This window comes from Myxine glutinosa, chromosome 6 (assembly GCF_964187855.1).
Source record: "Myxine glutinosa chromosome 6, kmMyxGlut1.1, whole genome shotgun sequence".
Taxonomy (NCBI): domain Eukaryota; kingdom Metazoa; phylum Chordata; class Myxini; order Myxiniformes; family Myxinidae; genus Myxine; species Myxine glutinosa.
In genome coordinates this window covers 147,020,819-147,037,623 of record NC_136266.1, presented here as the reverse complement: position 1 = coordinate 147,037,623, position 16,805 = coordinate 147,020,819, and the positions used below count along the sequence as shown (strand labels likewise).

Below are 16,805 nucleotides of genomic sequence, written 5' to 3'. Positions count from 1 at the left end.
ATCAACTGTGACTGTCCTGCACATGTTGATCGATCTATGCACAAACATTTAATAAAATTTCCTCACTTTTCTGACAATAAAACGTATTTGGTGTCATGAAAATATTATTCACTAGTGTTTTTTTATTTAATTATTCGAGAAGACCTATAGTTGCTATTAGGTTTTTAGGGAGTTTATTCCTGAACACTCCTAAAATGCACCAATTTGAGTCCTTATTTTCATCTCAGTTCTTCGGGCTGGTAACTCTCAAAAGTTACCAGCCCAAATGGCTGGTAACTATATGCCCCAATTTCACACACTGAACGCCGGGTACTTTTGCTCGTAACTAATAAAATAAAAACGAAGAAATATCTCTCAGCAATTTCCCATCTGTTAATTTATATATTTTTCAAACGTGAATTACACGTGAAATGGAGTTTGTTTTTTCACACGTGAAATGAACACGTGAACCTTTACTTCCGGATAATAATGTTGAATGAAATAAGAACGAATAAATATATGTCGGCATCATTGTTGACGTTTTTGTGACGACTGTCATCAAAAGTAAAAGTAATATATCTTAACGGAAAAGAAAAAGCGAATTTTTAATATATGTCGACATTTTCCCCGACTGTTATTTTAGGCGGTGTATTTCCGTGTATCATCATGGCGCGATTTAAAAAAATATAACTGCATTTTCCCGTGTGTGCGTGAATGTGCTCAATTATTTCTGACACCGAGTCTAAAACCATCGATAAAAATTAAATTTGAGGGTGACTGAGGGTGACTCAACAGGCCTTTGAGAATTCATTTCGTTCTATAAACGGAAACTTTCATCGGATTTTCTTCCCGTTTTTTTTCAACCGAGTCTAAAACTATGTTAGCGACTGTTAAAAATGAAATGATATATCGAATTTGAGTTGAAATAAACCTGTGTGAGAGAGAGAGAGAGTGACAGCACGGGCCTAACTAAACAGGCCTCAAAGCTATTCGAGTTAATAAAATGGTGGATATTTGTTTACATGAAGCCTCTCCAAGAATGGGTGGAGCTACTCTCTAAACGTTCGATGTAAGCCACACCCCCGGACAGACGGATCACCTACGCCTGTTATAATATAGATTATAATAATATAGATGTGTGCTATTATTGGTAACCTATGGTTATTTGTCCGTGTTCTATCCTTTTAAAGCACGTACCATTTTTTTTTTTTTTGCTATGACGATGTTGGGGTTCGAACCACCGGCCTGGCTGATTCAGAGCGGACCCTGTAACCATTACACCACCCAGTTCTGTTCAATCAATTCACTTTATGAGTCCCCTGCTGGTGTACACCGGAGGGGACTATAGGTTTGCATTCCGTCCTTCCGTCCCTCCGTCTGTCAGTCTGTCAGTCTGTCAGTCACTCAAAGAACAATTTTCTGGACTTTTTTTTCTAAACTCTTAATGCTAATGATTTCAAACTTGGTACATGGTTTCCTCATGATAAGTTACAGATCAAGTTCGAACTTCACGACGTTTCGATCATTTTTGACGAAGTTATGGCACTGAACTTTGGTAATTTCCCCAACAGTTTTCCAGACTATAATTTGGAGTGCGGTAAGTCAAAGCTGTTAATATTCCTTGTTTTAACTCAAATTTACATTCTGTTTCCACTTTTAGTGAGAAGTAGGGGTCTGTGCAACCATTCATAAACTTTATTTGGTGCAAATTGGATAATTTTTAGCCGAGTTACCTCAGACCGTGAGTTGGTAATTATATAATTCACACAGTGCAATACGTGCAGGCTGCTCCACGGAGCGACCTTGCGGGCTTATTCGTCCCCTACCGGTGTACACCGGAGGGGACTATAGGTTTGCACTCTGTCCCTCCGTCTGTCAGTCTGTCAGTCTGTCCGTCCGTCATGCAAAGAACAGTTTTCCGGACTTTTTTTCCAAACCCTTAATGCTAATGATTTCAAACTTGGTGCATGGTTTCGTCATGATAAGTTACAGATCAAGTTCGAACTTCACGACGTTTCGATCATTTTTGACAAAGTTATGGCACTTTGGACTTTGGTAATTTCGCCAACAGTTTTCTGGACGACAGACTGCCGGTAGGGGACATGTATTGCAGCGCAATACTCAGAATGCTTGTTTTTTGTTAAAATTCTGAAATATTTCTAAAACACCAACAATAGGCCATGGGTATAGGATGGAGGTCATTGTAATGAAATATTTTTATATACATGCTTATTATGAATGGCAGATGTAAATTCAACTTCCGCTTATTTTTACCCTGCGCCTGCGCTTGCGAAGCATAATGCGGGGTTAAGCAATCGGGTGAGTACGTGTGCCGTACGTGTGCTGTGTCTGCATTTTAAAAATTCATTTTCTCGGCAACCATTGGTCCGATTGACATGAAATTTTACCGTAGGAGCGCCTCTGCCTGTAGATTTTTTGGGTGATAATTATGACGTTTTGGTCACATGGTAAGGATGCCATCTTGGAAAAACGTCACACCTCTATATTTCTCAAACCGTTCAATGGAAAAAATTGAAACGTGGCTCATTGTCAAGTGCACCCCATGGGGAATAAGATACGTTAATGATGATGTCATAAGTGCCTCCATTATGACGTCATAATTCGACAAGTACAATGCTTTATCTGATTAGTATGAATATTTTTTTTCTCTGCAACTGTTAGTCCAATGGACAGAAAATTTTGACCATAGGAGAGCCTCCTGTATAATATTTAATGATAATTATGACGTCATCGGTCACGTGCTACGGATGCCATCTTGGAAAAATCGAAAAAAAGGGCATGTGTGACACATGACATCCTCTTTATAAAGCAGAATTCAGTATTGCATTTGAAATGTTAAAAAAATTATATGAGGGGTGAGGGGTCTTTATATGAGGGGGTTATTATATGAGGGGGTTATATGAGGGGGTCTTTTGGGTCTTTGCGGTCTTTAAGGATCCTCAGGATTTTTGGGTCCTTTGGGTCCGAGTTGTTGCTGTTTAGTCCCGTCCACTCAACTGTCGTCCCGTCCAGACCCTTTGCATGAAACGACAAAAATGATAACACACACGTTGAAAAACTATTTACATTCCTAAAATGGCCGGTCCTTGGGGTCTTTTGGGTCCTTGGTGTCCTTTGGAGTCCTCGGGTTATTTTGGGTCTTTGTAATCCTCAGGGTCTTTTGGAGTAGTCAGGGTCTTTTGAGTCCTTTGGGTCTTTTGGGTGGTCTTAAGGGACTTGGGGGGCAGGGGTTTCTTTGGGTTATTTTGGGGTCTTGGTGGTCATAAGGGTCTGGGGGTCTTAAAGGTTCTTCAAAAGTCTGAGGGGGTTTCACCAGTCCATGGGGTTGAAAGGTACTTTTGGATAGTACGTAATTAATGTGCATACGTAATTAATAGAGAGGATGCCACTGAGTTCAAACGGTACGTAATTGATAGATGTGCTGAAAATTCACGCGCTGGAGAAGATAAAATTGTGGAATTTCTTCTCCTTCAAACCAAAAAAAATTATGGCTGCCAGAGCGTGCAGCCGATCATGTTGAAATTTTAATCAAGTATTCCCTTTAACGACTACTTCTTAATTTTGAAGTTTCACTTCGACGGCTGGATTTATAATTTTTATCATAATCTTCATAATTTTTCTACACAATTCGGTCCAAAGAATTTTACAATGAGCCATGTTTCATTGTTTGTTCACGGAGTGGCTTCGGAGATATAGACGTGCAAAGTTTTTCGCTTTTTTTCCAAGATGGCGTCTGTACCTCGTGACATATGGCATCACAATTATTACTGAAAGGTTTTCAGGAGGAGGTGTTGCTATGGTCAACATTTTGTGTCAATCGGACCAACAGTTGCAGAGAAAATGAATTTTAAAGGGAATAAACCCGCAAAATGCCGTCAGAACAATAATATAATGATCTTAACAAAAACAATAGGGTATCAAACCCGCAAAATGACCCTAATAAAGGCTGGCAGAAGGGCTGGCAGAAGGGGCATGCATGCATGCACTCAGACAAACGCTGTTCTAGACGACATTGCCCTACGGGATACCCTGGTAAAAGTCTTTTTAAAAATTTTCTTTGCAGGTTCTACCAACACGCTTGTTTCAAACGATGCCTGCTTTCCGTGCCAGTGCAAGTGTCAAGGGCAATGCCAGTCATGTGAAGAAGGAGTCGTTGAGAGAACTGCGTCAGCGAACTGGCTATTCTTTTTCCAGCTGCAAGGAGGCATTGATCAAGTTTAATGATGATCTTCAACAGGTCAGCGACAAGTTATACAAAGCACTTTGACCTTGAGCTCATTGAATTAGACTGAATGACCAACTTGCTTGCCGTAGTGTGAGAGTACAACAACACAACATGCATTTTAAGGCCATTTTCCCTGCCAGAGCGGGGGTTAGGTTAGCCTTGCGGTCCCCATAACAATCTTCTCCATTTTGCCCTATTTTCTGCATCTCCCCTTGTTAACCCCCTTGCCCGCATTTCTTCTTCCACCATCTTTAGCCAAGTCTTTCTCGGTCTTCCCCGTCCTCTACTTCCTTCTACATTCATTTCCATCACTCTTCTCAACCAGTCACTTTCATCCTTCCTCAACACATGACCAAACCATCTCAACCTGTTCTTCTTCACAGCATCAATCACAGGCTCTGTTCCCATCATCTTTCGCAATTCATCATTTGTCTTCCTCTCTCTCAACGATACTCCACACATCCACCGAACCATTCGCATTTCCACCCTTTCCAGCCTTCGTTGCTGCTCTACATTCATGACCCATGTCTCGCTCCCATAAATCATAACACTTCTCACACATGCAGCATACACCTTTCCCTTCAGCTTCAACGACACTCCCCTCCTCATCAGCACACCACTCAGTTCCCGAAACTTCTTCCATGCACATCTCACTCTAGCAACCGTTGCCGAGTCTGATCCACCTTCTCCATTCAGCATGTCTCCGAGGTAGCAAAATGTTTTCACACCTTCCAGCTTCATGCCATCTCCAAGATCCAACTCAACAATTCCTCCATCTGCAACTCCCTCTGTGCACACCTTACATTTGAATGTAGCTGCCACACTGGTTAATGACCCTCTCAGACCACTACATTTTTGATGAACCCACTCAGCGCACATTGTACATTGAATGGAGTTCACTCCGACACCCTTCCTCCACACAGCACATGGCCACTTCCCAGTTCTTTCCACCTCACCACATGCTTTACCACTTGCCATCACCTTCGTCTTTCCTATATTAACCTTCAGACCTTTTGTCTCCATACATTCCTTTCACTTGTTCATCTTTTCCTTCAGTCCTTCCATACTTTCCGCAATCAACAGGTCACGGGGAGGTCACGTCTCTTCAAAGCTGTCCATGCGCGCACGCTTTCGAAGTTAAGTAATTTTTCACAATTGTGTTTTTGTCGAAACTGTATCTTTCTTTCGGTGTATGTACCTATTGGTGTGTCTTTACTAGGATTCTCGGTGTTGGTTTTTCATACCTGTGTACAGAATCGTCGGTTAGTTCGTGTCACATATTCTGAGGCCTAGTGTAGTAGGCTACCGTGTCCGACCTTGGCTTGAGGCTTTGTTTTTGTCTCAGCGGTTCTTCTATTGCGCTGTAATTACTTTCGGTCTCTGTTTTTCCCGGTCTTTTCACCCAATACTTCCTTGTTTTAAAATCTCAACAACAAAAAAAAAAAACCCCAAAAATATTTCCTTCTCTGTTATTATCCGTTTGTTCGTTCTTATTTGTTCGTTCGTTCTTCGACCACGTTGTTCGTGATCACGTTGTTAAAAAATGTTTAAACTGTCCCCTGAAGAACTGTATTCTGTCGTATACTATAACACCTTTTTCTTCTTCTTCTATAAAAGGATGCGTTCGACTTGCTCACCAAATCTATTCATTCCAAAAAAAAATTCCATCTCTTACAGTGCCTCTTTCATACATTCCCTAAACTCTCCAGCACTCCACCCATCCTTCAGCGTCCTCAAACGTATTTTTGACTCGAAGGTCTCAAGAAACTCATTTTGCAATAAATGTTCGTTTCCCATTAATCGTACACTTTTCAAAATCCAATCTCACCCCTCCCCTCCAAATCTTCCCCATCACCCCTTCCCTCCAAAACTTCCCCATCACCCCTTCCCTCCAAAACTTCCCCATCACCCCTTCCCTCCAAAACTTCCCCATCACCCCTTCCCTCCAAAACTTCCCCATCACCCCTCCCCTTCAAAACTTCCCCATCACCCCTCCCCTCCAAATCTACCCCCTTGCCCCTCCCCTCCAAATCTTCCCCATCACCCATCTCTTTCAAATATTCGTCCTTGCCCCTCCTCTCCAAATCTTCCCCATCACCCATCCCTTTCAAATCTTCCCCCTTGCCCCTCCCCTCCAAATCTTCCCCATCACCCCTCCCCTCCAAAACTTCCCCATCACCCCTCCCCTCTAAATCGACCCCCTTGCCCCTCCCCTCCAAATCATCCCCATCACCCATCTTTCAAATCTTCCCCCTTGCCCCTCCCCTCCCCTCCAAATCTTCCCCATCACCCATCCCTTTAAAATCTCCCCCCTTGCCCCTTCCCTCCTAAACTCCCCCCACACCCCTCCCCTCCGAGACTCTCCCTCGCTGCTCCCCTCCTAGACTCCCCTCTCACCCCTCCTCTTCAAAGCGTCCGCCCCACTTCTTCCCCCTTCCAACTTTCACCTTCAGCTCCCTCAACCTTCTACCTCACTCTCCCCCTCCTCAAATAACACCTCACTGCGCCTCACCCAATCACCATCAAACCTTTTGTCCGCCCCATTTTTCCCTTTCTCCATGACTATTTCATCTATGAATGACTATAGATGTAGTATACTTTATTCATATAGTTCCCACCAATAAGAAGATTTCAAAATGCTTTCCTTGATGGTATGACAGCATACAAGTTACATTTCATGACACGCCATTCCGTTTCACGCACGAGGTCTGTTTCGTAGTTTGATATGACCGGAAATTGTGTATGTATCTGCTTCTTCTTCTTCACTGTCGAAGCCGGGAAACCCTGATCGGTCTCTGCAACAATGTGGCGATTTATACCGGGAGTTGACGATCCGGCAGAAAAGAAACGACAATTGGAAACAACAGCCGCTCAAAGGCAAGAAACAAAACAGAAATATGAGCAAAAGAGAGAACGGAAGTGGATCCCAGCATGGGTTACCCAGTTCCCTTGGGTACGCTCTGACAAGAGGCCAGAGGTGAATGACTCCTATCAGCCGGTGTGCCCCAACATCCTGGCAGTCATTGACCTGATATTGACACTGCCAGCCAGCTCGGCCGAATGCGAGCGAGGATTCTCACAAATTAAGATCATGAAGAATGATCTCAGGAACAGGCTCAAGTCAACAACAATGTCGGATTTGCTCTGCATCCAACTAGAATCTGCGGACATCACCGACTTTGAGCCTAAGCCAGCAATCAACTTCTGGAACAGCTGTTCCAAGAGAACGAGAAGGCCCAACTTCACCCGGAGCGGAGCAGGGGCCAGCTTGTTGCCAGAGCTGGTGCGGGATCAGGTCACGGAGATAGATGCTGCTGCTGTTGCAGGTGGTGAACCTGAGGGAGCTGGTCTGCCGGAGCCAATATCAGCAGCTGACAAACAGTCGGATTATGAGTCCGGCCTTGACACTGACTGCGAAGACGTGGTTCTGGATGACATTGAGGACTTACAGGCTGCCGTGGAAGATGTGTAAAACTAACAAGAAATGTGATAGATCATAGACCGACTACTAGACCTCAAGTTTTTCTCAACTTTGTATTACTTTAACTCACCATCAAGTTATCAACTGTGACTGTCCTGCACATGTTGATCGATCTATGCACAAACATTTAATAAAATTTCCTCACTTTTCTGACAATAAAACGTATTTGGTGTCATGAAAATATTATTCACTAGTGTTTTTTTATTTAATTATTCGAGAAGACCTATAGTTGCTATTAGGTTTTTAGGGAGTTTATTCCTGAACACTCCTAAAATGCACCAATTTGAGTCCTTATTTTCATCTCAGTTCTTCGGGCTGGTAACTCTCAAAAGTTACCAGCCCAAATGGCTGGTAACTATATGCCCCAATTTCACACACTGAACGCCGGGTACTTTTGCTCGTAACTAATAAAATAAAAACGAAGAAATATCTCTCAGCAATTTCCCATCTGTTAATTTATATATTTTTCAAACGTGAATTACACGTGAAATGGAGTTTGTTTTTTCACACGTGAAATGAACACGTGAACCTTTACTTCCGGATAATAATGTTGAATGAAATAAGAACGAATAAATATATGTCGGCATCATTGTTGACGTTTTTGTGACGACTGTCATCAAAAGTAAAAGTAATATATCTTAACGGAAAAGAAAAAGCGAATTTTTAATATATGTCGACATTTTCCCCGACTGTTATTTTAGGCGGTGTATTTCCGTGTATCATCATGGCGCGATTTAAAAAAATATAACTGCATTTTCCCGTGTGTGCGTGAATGTGCTCAATTATTTCTGACACCGAGTCTAAAACCATCGATAAAAATTAAATTTGAGGGTGACTGAGGGTGACTCAACAGGCCTTTGAGAATTCATTTCGTTCTATAAACGGAAACTTTCATCGGATTTTCTTCCCGTTTTTTTTCAACCGAGTCTAAAACTATGTTAGCGACTGTTAAAAATGAAATGATATATCGAATTTGAGTTGAAATAAACCTGTGTGAGAGAGAGAGAGAGTGACAGCACGGGCCTAACTAAACAGGCCTCAAAGCTATTCGAGTTAATAAAATGGTGGATATTTGTTTACATGAAGCCTCTCCAAGAATGGGTGGAGCTACTCTCTAAACGTTCGATGTAAGCCACACCCCCGGACAGACGGATCACCTACGCCTGTTATAATATAGATTATAATAATATAGATGTGTGCTATTATTGGTAACCTATGGTTATTTGTCCGTGTTCTATCCTTTTAAAGCACGTACCATTTTTTTTTTTTTTGCTATGACGATGTTGGGGTTCGAACCACCGGCCTGGCTGATTCAGAGCGGACCCTGTAACCATTACACCACCCAGTTCTGTTCAATCAATTCACTTTATGAGTCCCCTGCTGGTGTACACCGGAGGGGACTATAGGTTTGCATTCCGTCCTTCCGTCCCTCCGTCTGTCAGTCTGTCAGTCTGTCAGTCACTCAAAGAACAATTTTCTGGACTTTTTTTTCTAAACTCTTAATGCTAATGATTTCAAACTTGGTACATGGTTTCCTCATGATAAGTTACAGATCAAGTTCGAACTTCACGACGTTTCGATCATTTTTGACGAAGTTATGGCACTGAACTTTGGTAATTTCCCCAACAGTTTTCCAGACTATAATTTGGAGTGCGGTAAGTCAAAGCTGTTAATATTCCTTGTTTTAACTCAAATTTACATTCTGTTTCCACTTTTAGTGAGAAGTAGGGGTCTGTGCAACCATTCATAAACTTTATTTGGTGCAAATTGGATAATTTTTAGCCGAGTTACCTCAGACCGTGAGTTGGTAATTATATAATTCACACAGTGCAATACGTGCAGGCTGCTCCACGGAGCGACCTTGCGGGCTTATTCGTCCCCTACCGGTGTACACCGGAGGGGACTATAGGTTTGCACTCTGTCCCTCCGTCTGTCAGTCTGTCAGTCTGTCCGTCCGTCATGCAAAGAACAGTTTTCCGGACTTTTTTTCCAAACCCTTAATGCTAATGATTTCAAACTTGGTGCATGGTTTCGTCATGATAAGTTACAGATCAAGTTCGAACTTCACGACGTTTCGATCATTTTTGACAAAGTTATGGCACTTTGGACTTTGGTAATTTCGCCAACAGTTTTCTGGACGACAGACTGCCGGTAGGGGACATGTATTGCAGCGCAATACTCAGAATGCTTGTTTTTTGTTAAAATTCTGAAATATTTCTAAAACACCAACAATAGGCCATGGGTATAGGATGGAGGTCATTGTAATGAAATATTTTTATATACATGCTTATTATGAATGGCAGATGTAAATTCAACTTCCGCTTATTTTTACCCTGCGCCTGCGCTTGCGAAGCATAATGCGGGGTTAAGCAATCGGGTGAGTACGTGTGCCGTACGTGTGCTGTGTCTGCATTTTAAAAATTCATTTTCTCGGCAACCATTGGTCCGATTGACATGAAATTTTACCGTAGGAGCGCCTCTGCCTGTAGATTTTTTGGGTGATAATTATGACGTTTTGGTCACATGGTAAGGATGCCATCTTGGAAAAACGTCACACCTCTATATTTCTCAAACCGTTCAATGGAAAAAATTGAAACGTGGCTCATTGTCAAGTGCACCCCATGGGGAATAAGATACGTTAATGATGATGTCATAAGTGCCTCCATTATGACGTCATAATTCGACAAGTACAATGCTTTATCTGATTAGTATGAATATTTTTTTTCTCTGCAACTGTTAGTCCAATGGACAGAAAATTTTGACCATAGGAGAGCCTCCTGTATAATATTTAATGATAATTATGACGTCATCGGTCACGTGCTACGGATGCCATCTTGGAAAAATCGAAAAAAAGGGCATGTGTGACACATGACATCCTCTTTATAAAGCAGAATTCAGTATTGCATTTGAAATGTTAAAAAAATTATATGAGGGGTGAGGGGTCTTTATATGAGGGGGTTATTATATGAGGGGGTTATATGAGGGGGTCTTTTGGGTCTTTGCGGTCTTTAAGGATCCTCAGGATTTTTGGGTCCTTTGGGTCCGAGTTGTTGCTGTTTAGTCCCGTCCACTCAACTGTCGTCCCGTCCAGACCCTTTGCATGAAACGACAAAAATGATAACACACACGTTGAAAAACTATTTACATTCCTAAAATGGCCGGTCCTTGGGGTCTTTTGGGTCCTTGGTGTCCTTTGGAGTCCTCGGGTTATTTTGGGTCTTTGTAATCCTCAGGGTCTTTTGGAGTAGTCAGGGTCTTTTGAGTCCTTTGGGTCTTTTGGGTGGTCTTAAGGGACTTGGGGGGCAGGGGTTTCTTTGGGTTATTTTGGGGTCTTGGTGGTCATAAGGGTCTGGGGGTCTTAAAGGTTCTTCAAAAGTCTGAGGGGGTTTCACCAGTCCATGGGGTTGAAAGGTACTTTTGGATAGTACGTAATTAATGTGCATACGTAATTAATAGAGAGGATGCCACTGAGTTCAAACGGTACGTAATTGATAGATGTGCTGAAAATTCACGCGCTGGAGAAGATAAAATTGTGGAATTTCTTCTCCTTCAAACCAAAAAAAATTATGGCTGCCAGAGCGTGCAGCCGATCATGTTGAAATTTTAATCAAGTATTCCCTTTAACGACTACTTCTTAATTTTGAAGTTTCACTTCGACGGCTGGATTTATAATTTTTATCATAATCTTCATAATTTTTCTACACAATTCGGTCCAAAGAATTTTACAATGAGCCATGTTTCATTGTTTGTTCACGGAGTGGCTTCGGAGATATAGACGTGCAAAGTTTTTCGCTTTTTTTCCAAGATGGCGTCTGTACCTCGTGACATATGGCATCACAATTATTACTGAAAGGTTTTCAGGAGGAGGTGTTGCTATGGTCAACATTTTGTGTCAATCGGACCAACAGTTGCAGAGAAAATGAATTTTAAAGGGAATAAACCCGCAAAATGCCGTCAGAACAATAATATAATGATCTTAACAAAAACAATAGGGTATCAAACCCGCAAAATGACCCTAATAAAGGCTGGCAGAAGGGCTGGCAGAAGGGGCATGCATGCATGCACTCAGACAAACGCTGTTCTAGACGACATTGCCCTACGGGATACCCTGGTAAAAGTCTTTTTAAAAATTTTCTTTGCAGGTTCTACCAACACGCTTGTTTCAAACGATGCCTGCTTTCCGTGCCAGTGCAAGTGTCAAGGGCAATGCCAGTCATGTGAAGAAGGAGTCGTTGAGAGAACTGCGTCAGCGAACTGGCTATTCTTTTTCCAGCTGCAAGGAGGCATTGATCAAGTTTAATGATGATCTTCAACAGGTCAGCGACAAGTTATACAAAGCACTTTGACCTTGAGCTCATTGAATTAGACTGAATGACCAACTTGCTTGCCGTAGTGTGAGAGTACAACAACACAACATGCATTTTAAGGCCATTTTCCCTGCCAGAGCGGGGGTTAGGTTAGCCTTGCGGTCCCCATAACAATCTTCTCCATTTTGCCCTATTTTCTGCATCTCCCCTTGTTAACCCCCTTGCCCGCATTTCTTCTTCCACCATCTTTAGCCAAGTCTTTCTCGGTCTTCCCCGTCCTCTACTTCCTTCTACATTCATTTCCATCACTCTTCTCAACCAGTCACTTTCATCCTTCCTCAACACATGACCAAACCATCTCAACCTGTTCTTCTTCACAGCATCAATCACAGGCTCTGTTCCCATCATCTTTCGCAATTCATCATTTGTCTTCCTCTCTCTCAACGATACTCCACACATCCACCGAACCATTCGCATTTCCACCCTTTCCAGCCTTCGTTGCTGCTCTACATTCATGACCCATGTCTCGCTCCCATAAATCATAACACTTCTCACACATGCAGCATACACCTTTCCCTTCAGCTTCAACGACACTCCCCTCCTCATCAGCACACCACTCAGTTCCCGAAACTTCTTCCATGCACATCTCACTCTAGCAACCGTTGCCGAGTCTGATCCACCTTCTCCATTCAGCATGTCTCCGAGGTAGCAAAATGTTTTCACACCTTCCAGCTTCATGCCATCTCCAAGATCCAACTCAACAATTCCTCCATCTGCAACTCCCTCTGTGCACACCTTACATTTGAATGTAGCTGCCACACTGGTTAATGACCCTCTCAGACCACTACATTTTTGATGAACCCACTCAGCGCACATTGTACATTGAATGGAGTTCACTCCGACACCCTTCCTCCACACAGCACATGGCCACTTCCCAGTTCTTTCCACCTCACCACATGCTTTACCACTTGCCATCACCTTCGTCTTTCCTATATTAACCTTCAGACCTTTTGTCTCCATACATTCCTTTCACTTGTTCATCTTTTCCTTCAGTCCTTCCATACTTTCCGCAATCAACAGGTCACGGGGAGGTCACGTCTCTTCAAAGCTGTCCATGCGCGCACGCTTTCGAAGTTAAGTAATTTTTCACAATTGTGTTTTTGTCGAAACTGTATCTTTCTTTCGGTGTATGTACCTATTGGTGTGTCTTTACTAGGATTCTCGGTGTTGGTTTTTCATACCTGTGTACAGAATCGTCGGTTAGTTCGTGTCACATATTCTGAGGCCTAGTGTAGTAGGCTACCGTGTCCGACCTTGGCTTGAGGCTTTGTTTTTGTCTCAGCGGTTCTTCTATTGCGCTGTAATTACTTTCGGTCTCTGTTTTTCCCGGTCTTTTCACCCAATACTTCCTTGTTTTAAAATCTCAACAACAAAAAAAAAAAACCCCAAAAATATTTCCTTCTCTGTTATTATCCGTTTGTTCGTTCTTATTTGTTCGTTCGTTCTTCGACCACGTTGTTCGTGATCACGTTGTTAAAAAATGTTTAAACTGTCCCCTGAAGAACTGTATTCTGTCGTATACTATAACACCTTTTTCTTCTTCTTCTATAAAAGGATGCGTTCGACTTGCTCACCAAATCTATTCATTCCAAAAAAAAATTCCATCTCTTACAGTGCCTCTTTCATACATTCCCTAAACTCTCCAGCACTCCACCCATCCTTCAGCGTCCTCAAACGTATTTTTGACTCGAAGGTCTCAAGAAACTCATTTTGCAATAAATGTTCGTTTCCCATTAATCGTACACTTTTCAAAATCCAATCTCACCCCTCCCCTCCAAATCTTCCCCATCACCCCTTCCCTCCAAAACTTCCCCATCACCCCTTCCCTCCAAAACTTCCCCATCACCCCTTCCCTCCAAAACTTCCCCATCACCCCTTCCCTCCAAAACTTCCCCATCACCCCTTCCCTCCAAAACTTCCCCATCACCCCTCCCCTTCAAAACTTCCCCATCACCCCTCCCCTCCAAATCTACCCCCTTGCCCCTCCCCTCCAAATCTTCCCCATCACCCATCTCTTTCAAATATTCGTCCTTGCCCCTCCTCTCCAAATCTTCCCCATCACCCATCCCTTTCAAATCTTCCCCCTTGCCCCTCCCCTCCAAATCTTCCCCATCACCCCTCCCCTCCAAAACTTCCCCATCACCCCTCCCCTCTAAATCGACCCCCTTGCCCCTCCCCTCCAAATCATCCCCATCACCCATCTTTCAAATCTTCCCCCTTGCCCCTCCCCTCCCCTCCAAATCTTCCCCATCACCCATCCCTTTAAAATCTCCCCCCTTGCCCCTTCCCTCCTAAACTCCCCCCACACCCCTCCCCTCCGAGACTCTCCCTCGCTGCTCCCCTCCTAGACTCCCCTCTCACCCCTCCTCTTCAAAGCGTCCGCCCCACTTCTTCCCCCTTCCAACTTTCACCTTCAGCTCCCTCAACCTTCTACCTCACTCTCCCCCTCCTCAAATAACACCTCACTGCGCCTCACCCAATCACCATCAAACCTTTTGTCCGCCCCATTTTTCCCTTTCTCCAAGCTATTCTGAAATCTCTGACACACCTTCAACAGCTCTCCCTACCTCTTCCTCCTCTTCCACATCTTACCGCACCGCTCCCCCCTCTGTTCTGTTCTGTATCCGATGCTCCCCCTTCCTCTTCTTTAACAGTATGGACCTCAAACATCCGGGGCCTTCGCTCAAACTTGACTGATCTCTCCATACAGGTTGCTTCTGACAAACCAGAAGTGATCTGCTTAACAGAATCTTTCCTCTCTCCCAGGTTACTCCCTCCTCCGGTATGATAGACCTGAGCCTCGTCCTGGAGGTGGGGTTGCTATCTTTATAAAAAACTCTCTTCCTCACTCGCCCTGCACTGCCCTCTCTCCACCTCACCCCCAGGAATACCTTTGGCTACGGCTTCCCCTTCGCTCCCACCTTTTGTTCATATGTGTGTTGTACCATCCACCAAACAGTGATGACTCCATCTACATCTCGCTGTCTGATAATATGGACCAACTTCTATCTACCCATCCCAACTCTCTCTTTCTTTTTTTTTTTTCTTTTTTTGTATACTGAATCGAGGCTCGTGAAAGAGCTGACAACCGCGAGGGAAAGACAGCACAGGGGGACCACGAGGGAAAGACAGCACAGGGGGACCACGAGGGAAAGACAGCACAGGGGGACCGTGAGGGAAAGACAGCACAGTGGGACCACGAGGGAAAGACAGCACAGGGGGACCACAAGGGAAAGACAGCACAGGGGGACCACGAGGGAAAGACAGCACAGGGGGACCACGAGGGAAAGACAGCACAGGGGGACCACGAGGGAAAGACAGCACAGGGGGACCACGAGGGAAAGACAGCACAGGGGGACCACGAGGGAAAGACAGCACAGGGGGACCACGAGGGAAAGACAGCACAGGGGGACCGCGAGGGAAAGACAGCACAGGGGGAACACGAGGGAAAGACAGCACAGGGGGACCATGAGGGAAAGACAGCACAGGGGGACCACGAGGGAAAGACAGCACAGGGGGACCACGAGGGAAAGACAGCACAGGGGGGACCACGAGGGAAAGACAGCACAGGGGGACCACGAGGGAAAGACAGCACAGGGGGACCACGAGGGAAAGACAGCACAGGGGACCACGAGGAAAAGACAGCACAGGGGGACCACGAGGGAAAGACAGCACAGGGGGAACACGAGGGAAAGATAGCACAGGGGGACCATGAGGGAAAGACAGTACAGGGGGACCGCGAGGGAAAGACAGCACAGGGGGACCACAACGGAAAGACAGTACAGGGGGACCACGAGGGAAAGACAGCACAGGGGGACCACGAGGGAAAGACAGCACAGGGGGACCGTGAGGGAAAGACAGCACAGGGGGACCACGAGGGAAAGACAGCACAGGGGGACCGCGAGGGAAAGACAGCACTGGGCGACCACGAGGGAAAGACAGCACAGGGGGACCGCGAGGGAAAGACAGTGCAGGGGGACCGCGAGGGAAAGACAGCACAGGGGGACCGCGAGGGAAAGACAGTACAGGGGGACCACGAGGGAAAGACAGCACAGGGGGACCGCGAGGGAAAGACAATACAGGGGGACCGCGAGGGAAAGACAATACAGACTCTTCCTCATATGTGGTGATTTCAATTGTCACCATGCCAGTTGGCTGGGTGTGGGTACCTCTCTCACCAGCCATGGCTCTTCAGCAAAGGACTTCTGTGACTCACTGGGACTGACAGAATCTGTCAATTTCCCGACCCGGATCTCAGTCAACGGAGCATCTTCTCTTCTGGACTTGGTTATGACTAACTTCCCTGAAAATGTCTGCTGCTCTTCTTCTGCTCCAATCGGCTCATCTGATCATGTGCTTGTGAAAGTGGACATCTCTCTGACCATTCTCAGAGAGCCTCCTCAGCGTCGACGAGTCTGGCATTTCACTCAGGCCAACTGGCACGGTCTTCAAGCAGCCATCAATCATCTGGACTGGTCTCCCATCTCTACCGCCTCTGACATCAACTCATCCTGGGAATTCTTCCAAAGTAAATTGCTCTCTCTCATGTACAGATTTATCCCATCTCGTCTTCAGTTGTCATACCCTTCCTCCCGTCCATGGTACACGGAATCTTGTGGTGAGGCTATTGCCCAGAAACAACTTGCTTTCGTCTCCTGGAAAGCAAATCCAACGGAAGGAAATCTCATTTCCTTTCACAAAGCCCGAAACAAGTGTGTCCACCCTCAGGAGA

At 44.6% G+C, this 16,805-nt stretch overlaps 1 protein-coding gene across 1 annotated transcript in view; it reads left to right on the top strand.

Annotated features, from left to right (window-relative positions):
- TSFM (Ts translation elongation factor, mitochondrial) overlaps window positions 1-16,805 on the top strand; it is a 37,035-nt gene that overhangs the window by 3,029 nt on the left and 17,201 nt on the right. The window contains exons 2-3 of the mRNA XM_078780712.1: window positions 4,064-4,237; window positions 11,849-12,022. Coding sequence (XP_078636838.1) covers window positions 4,064-4,237; window positions 11,849-12,022 — 348 coding nt within the window. The remainder of the gene's footprint in view (window positions 1-4,063; window positions 4,238-11,848; window positions 12,023-16,805) is intronic.